Raw genomic sequence first — 27,184 nt, forward strand, 5'->3', positions numbered from 1 at the left:
TCGCCGCCCGTTCTGTCTTCTCTGTGGTGATGAGCCACGCTGCTGGGTTTGTCTGTTATTGCCTAATTCCTGCTAACAGCAACCGGTGTAATCACACACCCCAATTAGGCATCCCTGCTCCCTGCTTACCCCAATTGCTTCCTCTCCTCACCTCTCCTCACCACACTGCCTAATGAGCTTTCATCTGTGGCGCTGAGCCCAAAAGAGCACCTCAGCCACTGAGCAGACACTCATAACCCAGCAAGAGCTTGATGAAACCCCAAGTCCTCGCTTGCTCTCTGCTAACTGCTTATCGTTTCCTTGTAGCCAGAAGTGTGACAAGAAAGAGTTTGGAAGCTGGAACAGGAGAATTATGAGCAATGGAGAAATTGGGAGAAATTAAAAAAATATATATATATATAAATAAATAAAAAAGCCTGTAGTAGTTCTGAAAGTGTTTCACTTGCTGTTTGTGAAATGCAAATCACTGCTTTAGCTCAGCAGTAATGCAAGGAGGAATAGTTCACTGTGGAGGTTTGGGAAGTTGCTATCAGTAGTTTGTCTGTGCCATGTTTTGTCATCTTCAATTGACCTTTACATGACCTTAAGTATAATGGTTTCCTGGTTTTTACTTTGCCTAAGTCTTTGTCTAAGCATTTTTTGTACTGGAAGTTGTTTACAATACACCTTGTGTATTATACTTTTACACTTGTGTATTATATTATTATACATTGTGTTGTGTATATACTTGTATACTATAGTATGTCTATTGTCTATTCTTTTATATATTTGCATTTATTTTTTATTTTTTCATGCTGCTGTAACAAAAAAATTTTCCCACTGTGGGACGAATAAAGGTTTATCTTATCTTATCTTATAAGGTGTTGAGTAGACATACTGTATACTGAAATGTTGGGGTCAGAGCTGGGCGTTGACATGACTTGACTCATTCTGGAAATGTCTTGCCTGTTATTTGCTTTATAGTGGCCAGTAGGGAATATGTTTACTCCATGTAAAAACTGTAACATGTTCATGTAGCATGGTACCAATATGAAGGTCTATATGAAGATTGTTGCTGTATAAAATGTTGTTTTTCATTTAAAGTACTTGTGCTATCAGAGATTGTTCACAGCCACTGGGCTTTATTACTGTAAGCTTTAGTTACAGTATATTGATTAGGAAAGCCTAATAAAGAGTGGAACACATCGATCATAACACTGAGATTTTGGTGTTTCATAGGATCAACAAATTGACAGTCACTTCATACTTTCTCTACCTAAAGTAGAACAAACCCCTGGTAGTTCTTTACTTGGTAAAGTGACATATTTTCTGATTATCAATTAGTGGTATATTGTTTGCTTAAATTCATTAACTTAACATTTACTTAAATCAATCAATCAACCATTTCTAATAATTTAAGGCAGTCTTTGAGTGCACAGTGCCATCACTATGAGTTAGAAGAGACCAATTGTATAGAGATGTATAAGCCTAAAGCCTTTTCCTAAGACTCCATACCAAATTTAACATGTATACATTGCATTGATTGTCACATATGATGTAGGGCACATTTAGAGATGTCATTTAACTACGTAAAATCAATGTAGAATTGGCTGATTCACTTACTTTTTAAATTGTCCTGTTATATCCAGATCCCTAATTACTGTCTGTGGAACAACAGTCAGTCATCAGTTGTTTCAGCAGTTTCATGGCCCAAATGGAATAACTCATCACAGCACCCTCTGAACCAGTTAAAACTTGTTATAACAGTACCTTTTTTACTTTTTCAGTGTTGGCTTCTTCATTTCATGATTAGCTAAGCCCAAAGACTCATTACTGTGTAAAGAGCAAGCTGTTCGTGTAGAATTCAAGAATAAAATCATTGGCATTCTGGCGATAATCCATAAAAATGTGTTTTGGCAAAAAATTGTGTTTTTCTCAGCTTTAAGAAGCTATAGCAATTTCAGCCAAACTTTTTGTAAATGTTTTATATCTTTCCTGCAAATCTGTTAGCGAAGGTGCCAGTTAAACAAAAGCAATCTGTCGAAAAATAACCAAAACCTTTCTAAATGATTATGAATGGTAAATAAACCTTGCATACCTTGAATAATACATTTAGAATTCATCATTCATAATATTTTCAGTCAATTTCTTATATACATTTTATATACAGTTGCTGCTGCTGTTGTTATTACTATTGCTATATGTTACATGTTGATGCTGTTGTAAGTATCGCTTTTATTAAATATGAGATTAAAACCTTTCCAACTGAAGCACACAGAAAGTAGTGCCTCACTGAGCCAATAACTTTTCATGTTTTTGTCAAAAAGATCCACATCCTTTCACGCTGCATCTTTTAAAAAAGACACACAGGATGTTTGAGGTGAAGGTAACAGTAGCACCTCATAAAAAAACCCAGTATTTTGCAGGTGAAAGTAACACCTTGCAGAAAGAAAGTTAACTGTTTTTTTTTTCCCCTAAAGTGGGTAAGCTAGCAGATGTACACCGGATGCCGGCCACAGATATCTCCTTGTTGGAACTTTTCCCTCAGCTAAAAACAGCTATATTCAAAACCACCTAAAAACTCCAGTAACTCTGTCTGAAAGGGGCAATAAAAGTGCTCACATTAAAACAATATGCAAACATCAGACGCTGAAGGCATGTTTAGCGCCGGGCAAGGCGCTGTCGTTTGTGTGTCGACTGAGTGAAATGATGCAAGAATCATTTTGCCTTGATTTGACAATGAATATGCATTTGGTGAGAGCGTTATTAATGACTTCTCATTACAAATTCTGTTGAATTTCAATGTTTCTTTTTTATGCTCCTCATTTCCGTAATACTGCTTGCACAGGAAAAAGTTTTTACAAACTTTTTATAATTGTCTGTCATGGGTAATGATGGCAAACAGATGTGCATGAAAAAATCTCTGTGCTCGATCTGTCCTTTACTAGAAGATATTTGCAGTTAGTTGTTTCACAGTACTATTATATGTACAGTGTGATCAAAATCATTTAGACTCCTTTTGAAAATACTACTGTTTTGGTAACTACAAGAACCCGAGTGAAATATAGAATCCTTACATGAACTTTAGAATTTCTTAGCATGTGGTAACTAACTTGAATGGCGGTCATGGCCTCGCAAAGTTTGTGTAAATCCTGATCATTTATCTTAGATTCCAGTCATTGGAGTGTTGCCTGAAAACATGGTTCAGCAGAAGGGATGATGTGAAATCTAAGGTCATCGAAACAATTCTTTCTTTGCTTGTAATATTTCCAATTTTTTTTTTGTCTTTCCAGTTTGGACACGTGATCATAAGATCTGTTTGTGCATTCAGCCACAAAGGTGTTAGTAAAATCATGTACTGATGTAGGGGAGGTGAGGAGGCTTGGGCTGCAGTCAGCGTTCCAATTCATCCCAAAGGTGTTTAGTAGGGTTAAGATCAGCCCTCTGCAGATCTCTATTTAAGCTCTTTCACTCCAACACATTTAAATCATAACTTCTTGTAGCTCACTTTATGCACCGGGGCATTGTCATGCTGGAACAGGGTTGGGTCTGCTAGTTCAACTGAAGGGAAAGTTTAATGGTACCACATCCAAAGACATTCTGTTCAATTGGGTGCCTCCTACGTTGTGGTAACCGCTTGGAGAACAACCACATATGGCTGAAAAATTCAGGTGTGCCAATACTTTTTTCCATTAAGTTGGGGCTCAGACTGGGTTCTCTTTGAATTAATGCGATAGTAAGTGAACATTTTGTCCACTTGGAAAAGAAGCAATCTAAAAATTGTTTAAAATGGTTGTACAACATTGCCCACCATCTTTCATGTTTGGACTTTAGTTGTGTATATATGATGCATGTGTCAAAGCACCACTTGATAAAAATATGTCTTTGTTGTAGAATGTCTCCCTTTGTTTCATCAACACTTCTTCTTTCAGCTACTCCCGTTAGAGGTCACCACAGCGGATCATCCATCTCCATACACCTCATTCTTCTACTAATACACCCCATATCCCTCATCTGCACACCTCTTTCACCGTGTATTCAAAACATTCTACCTGCCTGGTCCTTCTAATAAACTTAATTCTGATCCTGTCCATCCTCATCACTCCCAATGAAAATCCCAGCATCTCTCTCTGCCAGCTCCAGCTCCACCTCCTGTCTTTTTGTGAACGCCACTATGACACCAGTTGCTCCATCAACACTACAACTTGAAAACAGCATTTTCAAATGTATTCACCTGGAAGAGTGGATTCACTTTCAAAAAGTGTGAATGGAAGGCCAAAACATATTTTAGAAAAGGAACTGTTCACAAACTGATTCAGATTTACATCGATGTGAGGTAAAATTTGTTGATAATCAAACATATGTTTCTTTTTCTTTATATAATATATTGTAATATACATTTCAAATACTGATCGCTGAGATTGCATACACACAGGTAGCCAATGAAAGGAAAAACACAGTGGCTGTATGATGATCTGGGAGACACTTTGCTGGCTTTGTCTGAGTCCACTATTTCCCCTTTATAGGAAAGAGTCTATGCGAAATGAATAGAATCTGCAAATCAGAATCCAAACACTTCAATCATTTGAAGGCATAGTTTATGAATGACTCATAAACTATCCAGTTTTCATGTCCAGTTTCAGAGACACGTATAATCTGTGTCGTTGAGGCACTTTTCTAATACATGCAGATTTTTTTTTTTTACAGTTGCAGATATGAATTTACTTATTGCATAAAGAATGTTCTCTCCAAACAATTGTTGTTATTCCTCGTTTGCTCTCACAGAAGCATGTGCAAAAACATTGAACAACTATGGCACCAGGACATCACCAGCATCGCAAGTCACCGACCTTACACTGCTAAACATACAGACACACACACATACACACTCATGCACACATGCACACACGCACACCCGATTCCCTGCAGCCTCTGCTGAGCTGTTTGTTTAGGAATCTCTGCCTGAAAATTGTATTTCATCGACCATGCTCGCTATCAACACACAATTATCTGGGTTAATCATGTGGAACAGTGGCAAATTCACCTGGGGCTTAGGAACTAATGACATTCGCGTCTGGCCTGCTTTAGTGAAATAGCCTCACACCTGCAGCAGGAGAGACGAGATTGCCAAAGAAAATTTGGTCTCATTTTGCCCCCTCCCCTTTCTCTCTCTCTCTCTCTCTGTCTCTTTTTCTTTTTGTGACTCTCTCTTTCCCTCTCTCTCATCCCACCCCCACCTCTTTCATTTTCTTCCCTCTTTTTAAATCTACCTCTCTTGTTTTTTTTCTTCCCTTTTCTTACTTTTTTATTTTTTCCTCCCTTCTTTTTGTATTTTGCTCCCTAGCCTCTTCTTCTTCTCACTTTTTTGCCTTTCCACCTCACTAAACATCGTTTTCTTCTCACTTCCTTTCTTTCTTTCTTTTATTTATTTTTTATTTCCCTTTACGTCTTTTCATTTCACAGCCTTGCTTTGGCACTTGTTTCGCTCTCTCGTTGGTGCGATTGCTATCAACGGGTGCATACCTGGACACATCTGATAAAACATGCATAGGATGGGGGCATCTCTGCATGCATAGACTGGATGCTGAGATGAGTTCACACTGCATAATTGCGGCGAGATTGAGCGACGATGTCGCTGCTCGAACGCCGTCACTCAGGTGGTCCCATGACTTCATGAGTTTTTTGGGGGTTAAGGTGCCACTCTGCAGAAATAAAGTATCTTCGCTCATAATTATTTGTCGTTATTGACACGCTCACGCTGGCATTTTCAACACCGGCTGCGTCCATGTGTGAAATAGCAACATGAGGCCTGGGGAACAAGAAGGTCCACTGTGCTCTCTGCTTTAGTTACATTGCGTTTCAACGGCAATCTTTAAGATTCAGTGGCCTGCTTGTGTTGGTAGTTAAAATTATTATGTATAAAGTTCTTAGATCCAGACTGTAGTTTTGTTGGAAAATAATGCACATTATTGGTTTTTGATGCTTTTTGCATATTTGCTAATTATGTTAACTTTTTAATGAATTCATTTAGTAAAATAGTAAACTCAATCAAATTTACACTCGGGAAAAAAATGGGCCTAAAATGGCAATGGTCTTTACATCAAATTATTGATCAAGATTATTTATCAATTATGAGGACTAGATAAATAGATAACGTAGTAAAGCATAAAATAATATAGTTTTTCTCTCTGATTTCTTAAATTGTTTAAGTCTTGTGGGTAAATATGCAGACATTTAAGCTTCAAACAGTTGATAAATAGTTGAAGGTTTGTGGACCTGGACATCTGTTGAATTTTGTTTTGGGCTTGTCCTTTTTTTAACACCAAGGGTTTATAGTAAGTGTAATAATATTTAGTGCTTGAATTTCATGATGGCAAAAACTGGTAATATCGATTAACATATATTATAACATACATTATATTTTTTGCTATGTTCCATTTTTGCTAACCTGACAGTGTGCACTTGAGATTACGTGGACTCCTAGATTTTGTGCAAGTTGTCTGAACAGACTTAGATTGAAGACAAGTTAAATTTGTTGACATGGTCAGTATAACACATTTGCTTCTCACCTTTGAATAGAGACCTAGACATCTTAGATCATAACTAGTAAAGATATAAAATTCTAGATTAAAATAAATTATTTTTCTATTATATTTTAAATGTAAATGAAAAGTAAACATTGTTTAGACTTTTGGGTCCTATTGTAGATCTACAAAACGTGTTCTATTATATGTATAATTCATTTATATGTTTAATCACCCTATGTTGCAGGTTATGTTATAACTAGAGTAAAGGTATAGTTTACACAATTAATATCCACTAGAAAAATGTTCCTGACTTCCACCCTGAGAAAACACATTCATCCAGGCTTTGCTGTGCTCCTCTCATATCCAGAGCAAATATCCTGTTAATTGAAAACCAGTACTGGGAAATAATCAAATTTAAAGCTTAAACATGGATTTTATAGCACAAGGAGCACAGAACACACAACACGGTATGCTGACATGATCCTCCAAAGTCCATGACATGGTTTAACATTCTAGCGGGAATTCATAAAACACCCCTGGAGGCCCACATAATCTTGTTTTATTTTTCTTCTCCTTCTTCTCCCCACTTAATGGTAGACAATACAAGAGCTCACCCAATGAGTCAATGATCAAGAGCGGCTTTACTGTGCTACTTAATACAGAAGGTAGGAAATAGATTTGCGATTCTTGGCAGCGGCAGGTCGCGCATCGTGATACAGCCCTCTTCATGTCCTTTTAGTTAATTTAATTTCTTCAAAAGTGTTGATTCTTTGAGTAAAGCCTGTTATCTCATTTAAGAGGCCTACCATGGGATTTTGCGGCACCCTGACATCTGTATTCATTTGCGTCAAAATTAGTCCTGACACAAATTTAATGAAAACACACACACACAGACACACACATGCACTGAAAGCATAAGAGATTAGAAGGCAGGCCAAGAATATCTACAAATGTAATAAAAATGTTCCACAATTATTTATTTATTTATTAAGATTATTTGTATTATATTAATTTACAATTTATTTAAAAAATGTTTTAATCAGTGCTGTTTTTTTTACTTTTCTGTCTATCGAGGTCAAACGTAAAACAAAGCCAAAAAGCAGTAATCAGGCTTGTTTGAGTATGTCCTCAACAGGGATCAAATATTTTATAATATTTATATTGATCTGTAGCCTCATTATTAATATTTGAGCCAAATCTACCACAATGAAAGGAGCAGATGGCCAAACATCAATATCTTCCTGCACAGTGCATTTCATCTGTCCTTCCCCATCCCTTTTGTGCAAAACATGCACCATCCTCCCCTGCATCAGTAGTAGCGATGATAATTCCCTGTATTTGAAATTAAATACATGAAAGCAACCAAGGATAAAAGATTTGATCTCTTTTTCTTTCCCTCCTGCTCTTCAGCAATCTGGATTGTTATCTGTTTGCCTTTTCAAATGAACAAAACACTGATGAACCGTGCTACAAGGACTGGGCATTAGCTCAAAACATTTACAGTGAAATACTGTAATCTCGTAATTAAAAGTATTTTTAAAGATGTTTTCTAATACATTTCTCTTCAACATTTCATTCATATCACAGGAACTGCATGGCTAGAAATTCCCTGCTAGCACCAAACTCTTATTAAAGGCAGCACCTTCTCATTTTTATGTCTTTTTTTTTTTTTTGTGCTAGTTTCATATTTCCTAGCTAGCAAAGCAGTTTCTATTCTGTAGCTGTTAAGACAGGGTTCCTGAACTTTCATGATATAGCACAATTGGGGTGGTTTAAATTTTCGACTCGAAAACAAATGACCATTATTATTATTATTATGAGAAAAAATATAATTTGTATGCATTGTATGGTCGTAGCCCCCATTTGCTTTAATAATATCCTGCACTCTTCTGGGAAGATGGTCCACTAGATTTTAGAGTGTGCTTGTGAGATTTGTGCTTCTTCGGCCACAAAAGTGTTAGTAAAGCTAGGTACTGGTGTAGGGTGAGGCGCTCTAGAGCATGACACTCAAGATCTTCCACTACAACCCATGTAAAGACTATATTCATGGAGCTTCTTTTGTGTTCATAGAGACATTAGCATGCTGGAACAGGTTTGCGTCTCCTAGTTCAAGTAAAGAGAAAAATGCTACCACATCCACAGAGATTTTTTAGTGCATGTCCATCTTTGTGGAAAGTTTTAAGAAGAACCACATATATATATATATTCTGTATGCATTATGAGGGCCAATGATCATGACCATGAAACAAGTGCAGAAGCTTATGTGACATGACATGACATGAAATGGAATGGCTTATGGAAGACTAGTCCCTGTCCATAATCCTTACAATGTTGATCATGTATTAATGAACCAGAACTGTCAAATATACTTTAATGAGACATTTGCTATTAATATGCTATAAATAACTAAATTGAGAGCAATGTTCAGAGCATGTCAAAACATTTTCAGGATCTAAATGAAAATGCTTCAGACTTTTTTGGCTTCACTCTCCTATCTCTCAACATTTTTTCCTGAGACAGTAATCTCACACACACCTTCTCCCTCAGCTATCTTTTAAAAGTCACACACTGTTTTCAGGGCTGCCATATTAACGTGTCATGTTCATTCACACATACTACCAAGTTTACTGCAAGTATATACTAATGAATATTTAGAGAGATGTACAGTTTACTTTTAAAATACCATCATGTCTTATTATACCTAAAGAAATCTACACTAATGTGTTTTCAGTATGCTAGTCTAATTCTGCATTTAAAAAAGAAAGTACTTTGGTGTACTTTAAGCATTTGTAGGTATATATATTTTGAAGAAAAGTATTCTAGGTAAATATTCTTAGCAGTTGAAAGTATATTCCAACTTTATTTTTGTTGGAGATGTAGAAATATATGTAATAATGTAAGAATACTAATTATTTATATATTTGTTGTATATTTTGGCTTATTCATTGTTAATATTGATCATTTAAGACTGGTCCATCATTTAAAATGGCATATTGGAAAGAAATTGCAATTCCGTCTTACTGAAACTTGATTTTACTGTGCATATCTTTAAAACTGTTGATGCACATCAATCCAAAACCTCCCAATTGGCCAACCTTTTACCTGAGAATAATAGGTAAAACCAGTGTGGACTTTTAATCTCTTTTGACTAATTTGGAAAATTAATAAATAAATAATGGTTTTTTTTGCCTCATTCTAGTTTTCCTAAAGATTTTGATGTTGAACATTTGTTAATGTTAATGGCTGAATGAAGCATAAATGAGAATTAATAGTAAATCTTCTGAGCTATCAATAAAGAGAATCTTTGAATAAAGAAAGCATGGCACATCTTGCACATGAAATGTTCCAAGAATATCACGATTGCTAACTGGAAAACACAATTTAATTTAAAAACTAAACAGAATTTAAACTTTTTACCTTTTATATAAAGGTTTAGGGTACACTATGTGGACAAAAGTACTGGGACATCTACCGGTACATCTTCCAGCCATAGGTGGTTCTTCCCCACACAATGTTGGAGGCACACAATTGTATTGGATGTCTTTGGAGGTAGTTCACTTGAACTGGGAGATTCAAACCTCTTTCAGCGTGATAATGTCCCTCTGCACAAAGTGAGCTACATGAACATTTGGTTTACATAGGATGGAGTGGAACATCAGGAGTGTCCTATTATAGAGCTCTGACCTTCACTCTACTTTTTGCACCCCAATACATTTTGTTTTTATTTTGTCACATCTTCCCAGAAAAGTGGAGGTTATTACAGTGGGGGAATAATTATTTAATCCCCTGCTGATTTTGTGAGTTTACCTTCTTACAAAGAACTAAACAGTCAAAATTTTATTGTAGGTTTATTTTAACAGATAGAGACAAAATATATAAAAATCTATAAAAAAAAACATTTAGAAAAGTACTCCTTATATCAACTAGTTATGTGAATCTGATCTGTCACAGATTTAACCTCTAACATTTAAACCTCTGAACCACCATTGGAAAGACTAAAGAGCTGTCAAAGGATATCAGGGACAAGTTTGTAGACCTGCACAAGGCTGGAATGGGCTACAAGACCATCAGATTGTTGCCTTGTCCCCATGTTTCGGGTCATTGTCATACTGGACACATCCACCACCCTTCTTCAGTGTTCTGGCTGAGGCCAGAAGGTTCTCATCCAAGATTCTACAGTGCATGAGGTGAAGTCTTTCTGTACTCTTAGCAGAGAAACAGCCCTAAAGGAGAATGTTTCCTCCTCCATATTTGACAATGGAGATGGCTTTCTTGGGGTCATATTCTGCATTTCTCTGCCTGCAACACGGCAAGTTGAGTTAATGCCAAAGAGCTTATTTTGGTCTCATCTGACCACATCACATTTACCCAAGCTTTCTCTAAATCATTCAGGTGTTCATTGGCAAACTTCAGACATCCCTGTTAATGTGCATTCTTGAGTAGAAGGACCTTGTTGTGCTACTAATGGTTTTCTCTGGTCCTAGTTCCTTTGAGCTCATTAACATTTCCTCAATTCAATTCAATTCATTTTTATTTGTATAACGCTTTTAACAATTAACATTGTCTCAAAGCAGCTTTACACAGATAATGTGGTGATTAAAAGTGAATATGTTCTTTATAAGTGGAGTATTTCCTCCACTGTAATTCTGGGCTGATCCCTCATCTTTCTCAGAATCGTACTTAGCTTTTTGCTGGTGGTCATGTAGCCCATTCCAACCTTGTGCCGGTCTACAATCTTGTCCCTGACGTTCTTTTGTCAGCTCATGAGCTTTGCCCATGGTGGTGGGGAGATTTGAATAGAAGAGGTTGATTCTGTGACAGGTGTCTTTTATATACATAATGAGTTGATATTAGGAGTACTTACCTAAAAGAACAGGACTTATTTGGGTGTGTAGGAGTCTTGCTGGTTTTTAGGGATCAAATACTTATTTCATTCAATCAAATACAAATTAATTTATAATATATAATATTTATTTTTATATATTCTTTCTGTTTCTGTTAAAATAAACCTACCATAAAAATTCTAGACTGTTCATTTCTTTGTAAAGGAGTAAATGTTCTAAATCATGGAATGTTCAAAAAGCACACACAAATCTTTCTGTATGCTCAGGTGTCCACAAACTTTGATCCATATAATAATGTACACAATAAAATTTTCCCGCAAAATGTATGAAAACTTATGACACAGTGCTACTCTTAGTCGTTTTTCTGATTTGAACTTTAAAAAGTAGGCTGCCCTGTTTTTCAAGTATCTTTATTTCAAAGAGTGCTTCAGATAAAAAAAAAAAAGAACAAAATTTCCCAGAAAGTGTGATATGGCACACTTATGTGTATCACTGCAATAGCGGTATAACTGTTTCAGAGTTCCATCACTCATGTACCATTACATCTCTGTGAGCCCTTGAGACATGATGGCACTAAGTGTTTATAGTGACAGCAGGGGCTTAGAAAAAAGGGGGACAATGAGAGACACCTGCACAACACTGCAGATTTCTCAGTGCACTCAGTAAGACAAATAACAAAGAACAAAAGCACAGGAAGACAGAGAATTATATCATGCCTGAAATAAGATATCAACAATTTTATTTTTTTATTTGGCTATAGAAACTATAGGTTGGCTATATTTGAATTGTAAAAAAAAAACCTTACTTTGTTTGTTGTATGGTGTTATAAACTGTTTCAAATAGACAATAGTACAAAGAATTGAACTGAACTGAACATTGAACTGAAACTCACGCACACACACACCCAATTGTGTGACTAATCTGTACAACCCGGACTCAACACACACTTGTACTTACTTCACACATTCATGTCTTCAGCATCACCCATATTATATTGCTTTATTATTACAAACTGTTTACATGCTGTTTACATGCTGTTTTTGCACAAACCCTTTTGTTTACATTTTGTTTACTTACAAGTACAATCCTGAACTCAGTTCTTTCTTACACACTGCACTGTATTATATACAGGGAGGTGGTAGCTCAGTGGTTAAGGCATTGGACTTTGGATCAGAAGATCACAGGTTCAAATCCTGCCACCACCAAGCTTCCACTGCTGGGCCCTTGAGCAAAAGCCCTAAAACCCTCCCCTGCTCAGTTGTCAGTCGCTCTGAATAAGGGTGTCTGCCAAATGCCGCAAATGTAAATATACACTAGGTTTACTGCAGGCGCTCTTTTGTGTATTTGTCCTACACTGTCTTGTGTTGTCTTTACACTGTCTGTCTTGCACTGTTTGCACCAGGATGCACACAATGCACTTTATGTGGTGAGGACACTTACTAGTCCTTAGCTCTGTGTTTTCTGTTGTGTAGCTTTATGTTGTTTTATGTAGCACCAGGCTTCTGGAGGAACATTGTCTCATTTCGCTGCGTACTGCATCAGCGATATATGATAGAAATGACAATAAAAGCTTGACTTGACTTGACTTGACTTGACTTGACTTGAATTGAATTGAATTCTCCATATAAGACATGGTTTCACAAGTTTGTTTTGGAAGAACTCTATTGGTCTGCAAAGAACCCTAACCTTAATACCTTTGAAATAAATTAGAGCACCAAATTCCTACAGGTATGTTCCAATATCAAGTGGAAAGCCTTGAGAAGATGAGAGGATATTATATGTGCAACAGGTAGACCAATTCTACATTAATGCCCAGGTGTAATTTGTTACATGCATATGATTGTATGAAAGTCACATGTTCACACACTTTTGGCCATTTGAATTGCTGTGAAATTCGAAAGGAAGTCCTGAGTCATTGCTAATTCCTGAGTAGAATCTCTAGGTTAAAATGGACACTAGCATTTACATTTAGAAAAGCGCTATCAAAAAAAACATCATTGTGTTAGTTAACTAGGTCAGGGATTAGGAGTACCACCAATCTAAAATCCCAATTGGGATTTTAAAATTAATGCAGTGTGAAAAAAAGCATCTTGTTTTGTTTCCATAATAAATAGTGTTAATTTAGGTGTTTGGTGATGAGGTGTGTCTTTAGTCATCATTTGAGGACAGCTATTTACTAGCATGTCAAGACCAGGCACTAGCATTGTCATTTCCCGACTCACAAATTTTCAATGCGTGATTTTCTACTGTTTGTATGACAGCAGGCGTGCTCCTGGGACGGCCTGCGGAGTCAAAGTCCAGACATGGCAGCGTCCCACATTGTGTCCTCCAGAGGGCCCACTAATAAACACAGAGTGCATTCCAAAAGGTGGGGGGTGGAAGGGCTGTAATTGTTGAAGGGACACTGGTCCAACAGTCAGTCCCCAGGTTCAGAGGTCCTGATTCTAAAAAGTGTAATTTCCTCTGCTTGGCTGAACATGGGCATGTGGTAATTGCACCCCCTGGGTGGCTCCTCGGGACTGTAAGTGCCATCCAAATGAGCTGCGAGATGGCAGTGTGTTAGCTGCAGGCTATCACAATAAATGGTAGATAATCATGAACATGAAAAAGGCTATGAACTTTGGCACCACAACATTTTTGTGAAAGCATTTTTGTTTAAATGATGCAAAAGCTTATGAAGTCTTGTTTGTATATTCACTTTGTAGTAACTGAATATAAATATGATATGTAGAAGGTGCACTGTTGTTTTTTTGCAAGGATTGCTAGAAAGGTTCACATAGAAGGATATTCTACATTAAAATATAAATGTCTGATATGAAGCAAACAGACTGAATTAATGCATATACATTGTATCCTAGGCATTGGTTCATTTATCCTTAGTATCTGGCTGGTCAGGGTCATGGCAGTTCAGATTAGGCTAGTGTTTCTATTATTTCCATTACTCTTTCATGGAAATAGAAACTGAGTTTGTTAAACTTAAAGCTAAATTTAAATTAAACTCGAGTAAGTTTAAATATTTTAGAGGTAAAATCAGACCTGCTTTGTAACATTTGGTTCTCTTAAAGGCTCTTCTTCTCACACCATTCATATTATTAGTAATGCTGGAATTAACAGAATTATTAAACCACTATTGTGGATGAGGGGAAATTAGTTTCTTTCACGCTACAAAGGAAACCCCTAGGATTGGCTGAAACATTAACCAATTATTAGTAAAGCATGTTTTTGCTTGTATATTTTCTAAATCATGGGGCCACTTGGTTTTGGTTTGGCCAAAAGGGCCCATTTATACCTCTTAGTGCAAAGACATTCTGGCCAAAATTCCCGAAATCATGCTCATAGTTTTGGTTTATACCTCTGAGTTTATTCCAGTGTTTTGCAGTTTCCAAGAGCATGCCCATTTAAGTTTAAAATTGAATCCTAAATTAGGACATGGATAGTCAGAGTACTAAACAGATATGGATAGCATTATTGTGTTGCAGTTACCAATCAATAGAACACATTACTTGAACACATTATTTGACACATTATTCGAATTGGTACAATTCAATTTGAAAATTAATTTTCCTCAACTAAACCTACATTTTCTTGCCTGAACATCAACAACTGAGTAAGTTGCAGCTCGGAAGGAGGAAGGAGAAAGCAATGTTTACTTCTCCATGTACTCTCCCATGAGCATTGTCAACTCTTTTAATAGCATCTTGGAGAGAACCTGTGAGAAGATTAAAATGCTGTCGTTAAAGCTCCTGAAGTAATTGTTCTGGACAGGTCTATCACTGCAGGACAAAGGCCTCAGTGATGAGGGCAAGCAACAAAAGTGTGAGTGGTGCATGTGACACGCCAGGCGGTGGGAAGGAAGCGTACAGAAAAGATGGTAGGTTTGGGGGGAGGCACGGAGCAGTAATGAATCTGCCAACGCATTCCGCACCACGGAATCATGGAAAAAAAAAACTAATCTGAGAGATATGAGCGAATACGAATATCCGTATTCATTAAAAATCTACCTTAAGACCCGATTCGTTCGGGTGGTTTGACAAGGCCTGTGCTGACAGAGATGTTTAGGTTGGTTTAAGCAAATGTGACAAGTTCAGGTAGAAGACTGTACTCTGTAGGCATTTTGATAGTGGCTGTGATGAGCAGAGTGCAGATATTAGTGGAAGCTGAATGCCTTTGCAATGAGCTTTTCATTACAAATTTGTCCTTACTAAATAACTATTTTAAATGAACAATCATGTGTGTTTAATCAAAACGTATTCTTTTTCTGATACGAAAATCTTTGCTATGCTAAATTGAACATTTAACTTAGTTTTCTTTTATTCTTTGGTTTTCTAATTACAGCTGTGTTGCCATGTATTATGGTTTCATATAAATATTCGACATATGCACATTTGCATTAAGTGTTTGTGCTTTATTAAATACAATATTATTTTTAAGCACAGTGGCTACTTAAATGAGAGGGTCCTACAAATGTCCTTTTAGTAGATAGAGATTCTTCCTAAAGCTCCCTCTTATAGGCAAACAGCACTGGAAGATACCAAATTAAAAAAAGTAATATTCCTTCAGTGGGAGAAACTGGAGATTCTATAAGCCTTGCTGTTTTATATTTCCTTGACGATTTGGACATTCTTTTTATTTTAGCAGCTAAAAAAGGTCAATTTATTATACCATAGCCTTCTTTAGTTTTTGTTGGTCTAGGAGACCCTAATGGACAAACGCACTTGGGTGGCTGTGAACTTTGTTATAAACAGTAATACTATTTGGTGTTTGCTTCACTACTTTGTGTTTTTTAACAACTTGTTTGGTCTTTGTTTGATTCCACCCTGTTGAAGGTTTACATGGCGTAATGCAACCTGGTTCCAAGTGCCACCCATAAAGGTTCCACCTGCCACACAGTTTATGCTATAAGGTTCTCATAGGCTGGCCCTGAACAGCACTTCTACCACTAAAGGAAATATGCTGTGAAGGCAGGGCCCGATAGCAGGATGCATCACAGAGGGAAAAGAAATGATTATTTAATTATTGATCAATCAACTACAGACTTAAAGTTATACCACTGGCTTTCAACTATTTTGGGCTCAGCCCTTCACTGGTAGCACACACCAAGTTTGTTCTCTTGCTTAAGGTGTTTTTCATCTGATCTGAAGAGGTGTGATTAAATAGCTAGACACCCATGGACTAAATTATAGGATCTACTTAACAATTTTTTTTTTTCCCACCTAGGAGGGTGATGAAGGGGTGCCGTACTGAAAGAACCTGTGGACTTGCCTCTGCAACCAGTTCAGTTTGAGAAACTTTTGGAGGTAGTGACCCGAGCTGTTGTTAAGCCAAACTTTGTTTGGCCAGCTGAAAAGCAGAGATTGCATATTCAAAACAAACTAGATGAGCGCTTCCTGCGACCTGTCACTGCCTCAGTGCCAGGGCCTGCCTTTCTTTCCTGTTCTGCACACCAAGGTGTCCAGATCATAGAAAAATCCTTATTTGGCCTGCCTCTTCAGCCCCAATGTTACTGGGACTAAAGGAGTGTGGTTATGGGGCGATTCCCCAGGTCGAAGAGACCCTTAAGGCCGGTAAGCTCCTTCCGACCTCCTCAGCTTTGGTGGGCAAAGCGTACACAGTGACGGGTCAGGCCGGTGGCTGAAGGCACACCATGGCAGTCTTAAAGGCATTTCAGGCTTACCTGCTTTTAAAATTAAGAACGACAACATCCTAGCGTTGTGTCGTGCCACAGACCTGTCTCTTCGAGCCACCAAGCAGACTGCTAGGGCTACTGGCCAGTCTATGGCAGCCCTGGTGGATGTCAAGAGGCACTTGTGGTTAACACTTTCTGATCTCAGTGACAGGGACCGAGCTTTTCTCCTAGACGCCCCTGTCATGCCAACTGGCCTGTTCGGCAACGCTGTCAATGCTGTCGAAGGCCGCCGACTGCCTTTTGGCCTTCCAACGATTCCTCCCTCGCCGCTCTCACAGGGTTGTTTGTTGGGCTAAACCCCAGCCCGGTACGCTGATGTCTAGAGACAGTGATGGATCTGAGGACCGTCATCTTAAATCAGAGGGCTTCGACAAAGAAGTCCTGACCATTCAGAACCTCTAAAGGGGCCCCACTGGGGAGGGGAGGTGTACGCTTCAACATGTGATGCCCACCTCTTTTCAGTGCCCTCAGGAGATCATTTAGTTAACCTTGCAACCCTTGGTTTTTCAGGGCACAGACATCTCCAGTGAGTGCCTCCTGCAGCTTCCGCCTGGGAACATTTCACTTTAAGGGGCCTGCTGCCTCCCAGTAGGCTTCTAGACCAGCTTCAGGGTGCTGCACTAGCTGCTCTAGGCATACCAGAGGTCGGTCTTGAGAGACTGATTCCCTTAGTAGATTATCTGGCAGCCTGGAAACTCCTGCCAAACGTGTCTCTATGGGTCCTGCACACTGAATCAAGAGGCTACAAGATTCAATTCAGGTCTCTTCCTCCTTGGTTCAATGGGGTGTTTTCCAATCTGGTGGGTCCCGAGCAGGCTCTGGTCATGGAACAAGAAATAAACACTCTCTTTGAGAAGGAGGCCATCCAGGTGGTCTCTCCTCCAACAGAGAGTCCAGGTTCTACAGCCGGTACTTCATAGTTCCCAAGAAGGATAGGGGGCTGCATCCTATTTTAGATCTGTGTTAGCTAATCCGCTGACTTATGAAGCTCAGGTTCAAGATGCTCATGCTGAAACAAGTCATGTCTCAAATCAGGTCCAAGGACTGGTTTGTCAAGATAGATCTGAGGGATGCGTACTTCCATACACCCATCCTTCCTCTATACAGGAAGTACTTAAGGTTCCTGTCATAGGGCCCTGTGTTTCGAGCTCCTTGTCCCCACATAATGTAATGATGGATGCCTCCCTTATTGGCTGAGTTGTGGTCATGAGTGGACGCTCCACCCAAGGTCTATGGAAAGGGCCCCATCTCTTGTGGCACATCAACTGCCTGGAGATGCTGCCAGTGCTTCTAGCGCTGAAGCATTTCCTCCCAGACCTGAGGGGCAATCATGTGCTTGTCTGTATGGACAACACATCAATGGTCTCTTACATTAACCATCAGGGGGGTCTGCACTCTTACCTCCTTTACAAGCTGGCATGACAGATCCTCCTATGGACCCAAGGGATCCAAGAGCTTGGAACCTTTAGGCCCTCTCCGTGGCCCCCTCTATTCTGGAGATTAGCCCAGACATGGCCAGGGCCTTTCTCTACCCCATGCCAGGGTATGTTCCCAAGGTGCCCCTTGCAAACATCCATGGCCAGTCGTAGTCAAGGCATTCTATCTTCCCCCCTATTTGGGACACCAACCAGGGGCCCCGCTTGTGTCCAGTGCTTGCACGTCCACAGAACTGCCCTGTGGAGGAAGCCAGACCAGCTGTTTGTCTGCTACGGTCCGTATAAGAGGGGTCTTCCTGCATACAAGCAGACCCTCAGCAGGTGGATTGTGGATGCTATCGCCTCTTCTTATAAGTCCTCTGGTCTTCCCCGCTCCTTTTGGGGTCAGGGCTCATTTGACCTGAAGTGTGGTGGCCTCTAAGGTCTTTTCCCCTGGGGTTTCTTTTCAAGACATTTGCAACACAATTGGCTGGTCCATCCCTCTGACCTTTGTCAGGTCTTACAGCCTTGACCTTAGCACCACTCCTGGCCCCTCAGTCCTTTGACCTAGCTGTGCTTATTCACACTTTAGTTGTCTTTGGTTGTCAATAAGGATTTAGTTGCTGGAGATGCAAAGTTTTTCTGATGCAAACCAGTTAGGATGGTATCATTGACAGAGGGATGGTATCAACAATTATGCAGGCACAATATAGGTTCTTTAGCAGTTGTTAGATATTTGTCTGATCAGCCAATGTGGCAACAGACCAATATGTCAATTATTAGAGTAAAACAAGATTGAATGAATTAGGAAGGGTAAGAGTGGATCTTCACTAATGCCAAGACTTTATGTTGCTGCTTTTGCAAATGCTTGTTGGTTGCTTCCTGCACAAGTCACTTTAGCTGTACCTTTGGAATAATTGAATGAATCTAAAACACCCATAAATACAAAAGTCTACTGTATGTTTTGAATGGCCTTTAGCAAAGTTGTGCAATTAATAAAATCATGTTGACTAAATGTATTGGACAGCTGAAATAGTTCATTGTCATTTACTATTCGACTTTAACTAGCCACCCAATGCAAAGGAATACATGGGAGTAGATGGACAGTGATACATTTATTATAGATTTGTGTGTTTGCTGAATAGTCTCAGTTCATGGGATATCCAGATTTCTCACCACACATACAAACACATATAAAACTGTTCTAGCTCTAGAAAGAATTTTATAGAGTGAGACTAATTTGCTAACCACAAAAAGTGACATTTTGCTTTTTTTTTTTTCCAGAACACTGTTCTTTATTCAGGTCTAAATAAAATTAAATACATTGTAGTTTTTTTTTTATATTAACAGTTTAGATTAAGGTTTTACTGTAAAAATTAGAATACTGTAGTATAAGTAATATAGTAGAAACGATTGATTGCCCATGAGGTCATTAAAGTATTGCTGCATGACAATTTCAATAAAAGAAAAAAAACACAAAAATTTGAATCAACACAAAGATTATTTATGGTGCTTAGTCAGCATGAATATAAAAATTATATCAGGTATGTGTTAAATCACATGAACTGATTTAATGTATAGATGTGCCAGTTTTATCTCTAACTACGATTGTATACATTTGTTACTCGCAATCAGATTTTTACTGGCTATAAAAACTAAGCATATTTGCTTCCTTTTTTTGGAATGAATCGTAATAGAAATTATTCAAAATGTTTTTTCTAATGTTGCAATACTAAAGCAATACTGCACCCCAGTGGTAGCTTGTTATAACCAATAAAGGCTTTTTAGGTGCAACCTTGTGCTCCACTTTTGCTTGTGGTTGTTCTATTCTGTTATCCAGACTTCTCCATTAATCTGAACCAAAACGACACAACTGTCTATATGTCCTTATACAGAGAGTTACTCACAAGTATAACATCAGTCATTTGTTAATGAAATTTCACTTAAATGTGCATATCAGTAAGTGCATCAAGCGTAATTGTCCTTTCTGCTCAGCAAATTGCCTATTTTGTTATTCCAGTATGGCAGTTTCCCAATCATTTTGTACAGACGGGGGTTGTTTTGCTGCATTTGCTGACTTTACTCTTGAGGCAGTCTGGGTGAGCAGAAGGCAGATGCCACAGAGGACGCTGAAGAAGGAGGCAGGTGGTGCCAACATGAAAGATGGCCCATAGTACAAATTGAGGTGGAGGTCTGGGCACATGGAGGACCTGCGCTGTAGGATGGAACGCTCCAGAGAGCCTGAGACTTGCACCCATATTGCAAATGTCACCACCACGACCGAAAGCAAGAATCCTAAAAACATGGATAGAAGTTTTAGATATTTAATCTGTATTTTAGACAAATTCGTAAGAGATGAAAAGGTTGCAAAAGTGAAATTTAAATGATACATGCTTGTATTATTTGCTGTTATTTGTATGTGCTAATTTTTTACATTGCAGTAATACCATACTATATTTTAGCATGCTTTTCCGTGTCATGTGACCAGATTAATGCTTTCTTACTGTTTGAGTAAATTTGTAAAGAATATCAGTTCTGTCTTCCATGTCACCTCATGTGCACCTTCATAGGTTAAATTAAATTAAAGGATTGCCATTCTAGTGTAAAAGTTGATTGTAATCAGCTCAGAATGTGAAAGGAATAACTATATGCCATGATAAACATTATGGTATATTTGTACAACATGTGAATGCAAATATATCTGAAAGGAAAACTAAATAACATATTGGATCCACAATCCTGCATATTGTGTAAGAAAGAAACTGACGAAGAAGAAAAGATTGCAAAACAGCAGAAATGCTAACCAAAGAAGAACTGTATTTACCACCAGTTATGAAAAGAGCACCTCCAGCTTCATAAAGACGCCGGTTGGCTCCTGGGATGCCGCAGATGGTAACAAACGCACCAATCATAACCATTGTAAATCCCAGGATAGACATAATACACCAGAAAGTCCTATGCACTGGAAAAACAGATTATCTCTAAATGTGAATATTTTATAGATATATATCAGTGCTTTGGAGGTTAAAATAGATCAATAAAATGTTTTCCAGTACACTATTTATTTTATTATAAATTCATGAAATCTTGCATGCTCCTGGACTACTCATACAGTATACAGCTTTAGAAATACAGATTAGAGAAATTTTTACATGTAGTTGTATCTGGGTTTGAAGCACTTCTTTTCTCAGATGGAGGATCATGGGAAAGGTAGACAGGCATGCAAGTCTTCTCTGATGGTTGGTTGGCTGTTAAAAAAAAACATACAGCATTCAAAATGAACAGTTCATAAACTTTTCATGCAGACAGTTTAAGTATGATTGTATTGTTACATAAGGTTTAGATTCCTAATATGGTGACCTACTGATCCAAAAATCCATTATGCTCTCCTCTTCTCTGCCTGTTCTGTAGTAGCATTTCCAAAAAATGCCTTCATGGTAGGACAAAACTGCGCTTTTCGTACCATGTGGGTCTTCTTTTAGTCCATCCTTTAAATTTTTAAACAGACAACAGTAATATGTAACCATAATCTGCATTTCTTTTGTTAATATTAAGCACACAATTACGTACACGAATGAATTACACAGTTTAACTATTTTTTTTTAGGTTTTTTTAGCTATTTTCTAACACAAATATGTAGTTTCTGAAAATCTATATATAAATATACACTATATGGAAAAGGTTTGTGTACACGTGACCATAAAATGTCTTGTTTTTTAAACATTCAATTTCAATCATTTCTTGTTATAATAACCTGAACTCTTCTAGGAAGATGTTCCACTAGATTTTGAGGAGTGCCTCTGAAGATTTGTGCTCATTCAGCCATAGGAGTGTTACTAAAGTCAGGTACTGATGTAGGGAGGCCTGAGGCGCAGTCAGTGTTCCAATGGTTTTCAATAGGGTTGAGGTCAGAGCTTAATGGCGTGACAGCAGAGATCTTCCACTGAAACCCATGTAAACCATATTCTCATCTTTGTGCAATAGGACATTGTCATGCTCGAACAGGTTTGCTGTACCAGCAACTTCCTGCAATCAGGAACTTCTTCAGTAATTTGAGCTACACGAGCTCGTCTGTTGGATCGGCCCACACAGGCCAACCTTCGCTTCCCAAGTGCATCAATGAGCCTTAGCCTCCCGTGACCCTGTCGCTGGGCCACCGCTGTTACTTTCTTGGACCACTTTTAATAGATAGTGACCACTGCAGACTGAGAAAATCCTACAAGAGCTGCAGTTGTGGAGATGCTCAGACCCAGTTGTCTAGTCATTACAGTTTGGCCCGTGTCAAACTCGCGCAAATCCTTACCCTTGCCTGTTTTTCCTGCTTTTAACACATCAACTTAAGGGACAAAATGTTCACTTGCTGCCTAATATATCCCATCCACTAACAGGTGCCATGATGAATAGATATTCAGTGTTACTCAGTTCACAGGTCATAATGTTATGATGTCATAATGTTATGCCTGATCAGTGTATTTTACAATGTGATTGTTGTTATTCATAGTAATTCAAGCCCAAAGTATATTTAACTCTATTGACTAAGAAGCTCTTAATGATCGTGATCAAGTCAGTGTCGCAGTACAGTAAAAATCAGATATATTGTTTCAAGGCAGGTTCTGCAATGATATCAAGGAGACTCATCTTTAGTCTAATAACAGCAACACACACACACACACACACACACGCACACACACGCACACACACACGCACACACACAGCTGTTCAAGGATCTCTCTACTTTCAAATTCCCCAGCTTTATATGCTCTCTCGGCTCTCTCTGTCTATATATATAGTTTAGTCTCTTTCACTGATATACTGCTTTGTTCTATGAAAAATCATGCAGCCACTCTGTTCTTACCTTTCTTATACCTCTCCTTTCTCTTTCTACGTTCTTGTCCTGTGGATCACAAGACTCCAAGGATAAAAGCCAGTAGTCTGTACCAAGAGAAAGCAGAAAAAACAAAGAGCCCAGACTTCCATAGAAGCCAGCCATTAACTGGAGAACCACTAACCGCATAACGAAAGAACTCAGACACCTACTGTAGATAGACTTCTGTCTGCTTTACAACATCTGTTTGTCTGTCCATCTCTCATGGCTCCAGAGTGCATGACAGCTTGTGATAAAGTTTCCCATGTTACCCTCCTTTTTATTTTTGGTGCATTTGTTGCATGCCAGTCATAATCCCCCCCCAGTTTAAAAGTCAAAAATAACAACTAAAGAAAGTAAGTAATAAACACACGTGACATATGGGGCTATATAAGGATACTGGGTGCTAGAGATGAGGTAATGGCAATCATTTTAGAGTGTGGCACATTCTTAGTTTTACCCCATTAGGTAATATTAATAGTTATTTTCTGTTAGAAGAGTTCATGTGAATTCTGGGACTTTTTTCTGATGCTGTTTTTACTGAATAATAAGTGAATGATTCAGGTTAATCTATAAAGACCAACTGTTCCTGTTAAATGTCATGTTCCCTTTTAGAAACTTGAGCTGCGTTGAAAACGCTTTGGGAATGCCTCGCATTGTTCACGGTCTGAATCACGTGTAAAATCTGGCCAATAGGCAGTCATGACGTCACATGAGCTTTGTGTTGTTTGTTTGGGAGTGGAGCATGCTCAATCGGGTCTCTCCGAGAGACAATTGTGTGTGGTGTAGCCATATGGCTATGCGCATGCTCCGCTTCCGGAGAGATCACTTTTTGAGGAGAGTGATCTCCGTTGCAGCTCAGGCCCCACTCTCGATGAGGCGAAGCGGCGCCGAAGGTCATGGTGCTCGCAGGCCGACCTAGCAGAAGGCATGCAGATGGATGAGTCCTCTCCAACCTTCCCTGCTGGGCCAAGCTTCCGTTCCCTGGGGAAAGCTCTTGCTGCGACGGGCCTTTCTTCTGGCTTGTGTGACACGGAGCCCCGGATCTCTTCCTCCAAGGGTGTTGCCTACTAAGCCGTTGGGAGCCACTTCGGCCTTAGTTGGAAGGACAGCAGCAGGTCAAGCCGGCGGGCTGCCTCCACACTATGGGTGTGTTGCAGCCATATCAGGCCATTCTGCTGTGAGAGTTGTGGCGAGGGCTTTAACTCTGGGGCTGACGACATCAAGGAGTTACGTTGCGCTGCCGACCTAACCTTTAGAGCCACCAAGGAAATGGAGCAGGCCGTCGGTCACTCCATGTCAGCCTTAGTAGCCACAGAAAGGCATCTATTGCTCACCCTGTCAAAAATTCTTAGAGAAGTTGGTTCCCCTAAGAGATTTCCTGGCAGCTTGGGAAGGTTTGCTAGATGTATCTTGGTGGGTCCTGCGCACATTAGAGAAGGGATACTTGATTCAGTTTGGGTCCCCTCCGCCCCGGTTAAACGGGTTGTGTCCTGCAATGGTGGGACACAAACTGGTTCTGGAACAGGAAGTGCGCACCCTCCTAAGGAAAGGGGCCATCGAGGTGGTCCCTCCCTTAGTCAGATGGTCAGGCTACTACAGCCATTAATTCGTTGTTCCGAAGAAGGATGGGGGAATGCGGCCGATTCTAGATCTACGCTCTTTAAACCGCTCACTCAAGAGGCTCAGGTTCAAGATGCTCACTCTCAAGGAAATTGTGTCAAAGATCAAGTCCAAGGACTGGTTTGTCACGATAGATCTAAGAAATGCCTATTTCCACATAGCCATTCTTCCTTCTCACAGGAGGTTCCTGAGGTTTGCTTTCATAGGCGAAGCATATCAATATTGGGTCCTCCCGTTCGGCCTAGCACTCTCACACCGCACCTTCACCAAGTGCATTAACGTGCCCACATTAAGGAATTGGGGTTAAGACTAAACGCAAAGAAGAGTGTGCTTTCTTCACTACAGAGAACCCGCTTCTTGAGCGTAGTGTGGGACTCGACTGTGTTGCGGGCACAATTGTCTCCTGCCCGGATTAATGTCATCCTCACTGCAGTCAAGAGAGTAAAAGTAGGCCAGTCACTGACTGTGAGGCAGTTCCAGAGGCGGCTTGGTCTCATGGCAGCAGTGGCCAGTGTGATCCCACTTGGCCTCCCCTATTTGAGATGATGGCTGTGTTTTTGGCACTGGCACTGGCTATGTCTGTACGCATTTCCCCCTATAGCGCTGCTCCCGGGAGTTGTGAAGAGAATCCGCCAGTAGGGAGCTCGTCTCCTCCTGGTGGCACCTTAGTGGCCGGGAAGACCTTGGTTTACGGAACTGCTGTTCCTCCTCAAGGGACCTCCTTGGGAAATTGCTCCCAGGAGGGATGTCCTCTCACAGGCAGGGGGAAGTCACTGGGAAAACACCCTAATGACACGCTTTTTAAGTGACACCCGGAGGCTGAGGCCCGGGACACAACCCATAGTGCCTGTGTAGGACTTGGCCGTTGTGCTGGTGGCTCTAACTGAGCCCCCCTCTGAGCCCTTGGCTGATGTGGCCCTTAGACCGCCTTTCTCCTAACAATCTCCTCCCTTAAAAGGGTCGGGACCTACAAGATTTTTCTGTGGTCCCGTCTCTCCTGGAGTTTGCCCCTGGCATGGCCAGTGGTATTTTTTACCCCAAACTGGTGTGCCACTCAGAAATGCCACTCAGTGAATGTTTTAATGGTATTCATTCGCCATTCTGTGTAAACTAGAAACATATCTGTGTCAAAATTCAAGGAAATGATTTGCTGGCTGGATAATTGCATGAATGAGCAGGCATACATTTGATTTTACATTTGATATTAAAATGCTCATTAAAAAGTGCCAAGGATCTGGCTACTGTTAGAGCTCTTAACCAATCAAATTTGAGAATTCAATAGTCATGTGGCACAAATAAAAATACGGTACAAACAATGTAACACATTACTGTTTAACATTATTGTAGTGCTTTTTATGTTAGAAACCGTCATCAGCAAGCTAAACTCCCCCAAAAATGCTGCTCCCCAGACACCTGAATCTAAGAGACAGATGGCACCCAAACCTATTCCTGTTCTGTTCTGCAGGGTGCCCACCACAAATCTCACATTTGAAGGATGCAGAATGATGCCGAACACGATCAGGCCTATGATAAGCAGATATGACTCAGGGAGCCAGATGGTGATCTTCAGATGCATGTAAAGCCATTTTAAATATATTGCATAAGCATTTTTTTTAAGAAAATAATGTTTTCAGGATTCTAGGGTCTCTTTATGAGATCAGCTTTCTTGCATGTTTTGTGTGTATTAATGATGTTTGCATGTGTTTCCTGTAAAGGTCCAGAAACATGCAGGTAGTTGGAGTAGCTATAGTAATTACTGAAAGTTTCAAATGAGTAAATTACTTGGGTCTCATCTGTGGTGAATAAAAAATATTCCAAATATGATATGAAAAATGATAGTACAAAAGTTTTTCAGCAGGTAATGCAAAAGTGTTGCTCAGTCTATGTTGCACAGAAGAAAAATAAGTTGCATCAGATGCTCACATTGATTACAGTGATACTGTAATAAAGATTAAGAATGTTCATCAAGGCTCATGACTGTTTGTGTGTTCAGTGGCCTTTGAAAGATAACATTTCTTATCGATGGTTGTTCTGACACATAGTGAATTACAGAGCATTTATGATATTAATTAAAAATGTATTTAAAAAAAAACACAATTATAATTTTGTATACTGGGATCACCAATGTGAGGATCTGATGCAACTAAATTTCTCTACTGTGCAATATAGTCTGAGCAACCATTTTGCAATACATGATAAAGCACTGTACACTTGTACAATGGGCACTGTACACTAGTGTCAGCATT

General features: G+C 39.3%; 2 protein-coding genes across 2 annotated transcripts in view; one reads left to right on the forward strand and one right to left on the reverse strand.

Annotated features, from left to right (window-relative positions):
• Window positions 1–25,556, forward strand: part of LOC310721998 (uncharacterized protein) — a 119,891-nt gene extending 94,335 nt beyond the window's left edge. Inside the window, exon 2 of the mRNA XM_083534287.1 lies at window positions 24,513–25,556. Within this exon, the coding sequence (XP_083390413.1) occupies window positions 24,513–25,217 (705 nt within the window). The 3' untranslated portion in view covers window positions 25,218–25,556. The remainder of the gene's footprint in view (window positions 1–24,512) is intronic.
• tmem182b (transmembrane protein 182b) lies at window positions 19,548–23,611 on the reverse strand. Its single transcript, XM_083560293.1, has 5 exons — window positions 23,307–23,611; window positions 21,816–21,939; window positions 21,604–21,699; window positions 21,276–21,413; window positions 19,548–20,746 (listed from the first exon to the last, which is right to left on the reverse strand). The coding sequence occupies exons 1-5, from the start codon at window positions 23,463–23,465 to the stop codon at window positions 20,463–20,465; spliced, it is 801 nt and encodes a 266-aa protein (XP_083416419.1). The 5' UTR covers window positions 23,466–23,611; the 3' UTR covers window positions 19,548–20,462.
• Window positions 25,557–27,184: the final 1,628 nt, after the last annotated feature.

This window comes from Silurus aristotelis (assembly GCF_946808225.1).
Source record: "Silurus aristotelis genome assembly, chromosome: 2".
NCBI lineage: Eukaryota > Metazoa > Chordata > Actinopteri > Siluriformes > Siluridae > Silurus > Silurus aristotelis.

Bases quoted from the DNA above. Each gene is read 5' to 3' on its own strand.
- tmem182b (XM_083560293.1), bottom strand. From the start codon at position 23,465: ATGCGGTTAGTGGTTCTCCAGTTAATGGCTGGCTTCTATGGAAGTCTG. The intron at 21,940-23,306 runs GTAAGAACAGAG...AAAAATTTAAAG, and splicing joins AAAGGAGAGGTATAAGAAAG to GATGGACTAAAAGAAGACCC. The intron at 20,747-21,275 runs GTAAATACAGTT...CCATGTTTTTAG, and splicing joins TGCTCTTTTCATAACTGGTG to GATTCTTGCTTTCGGTCGTG.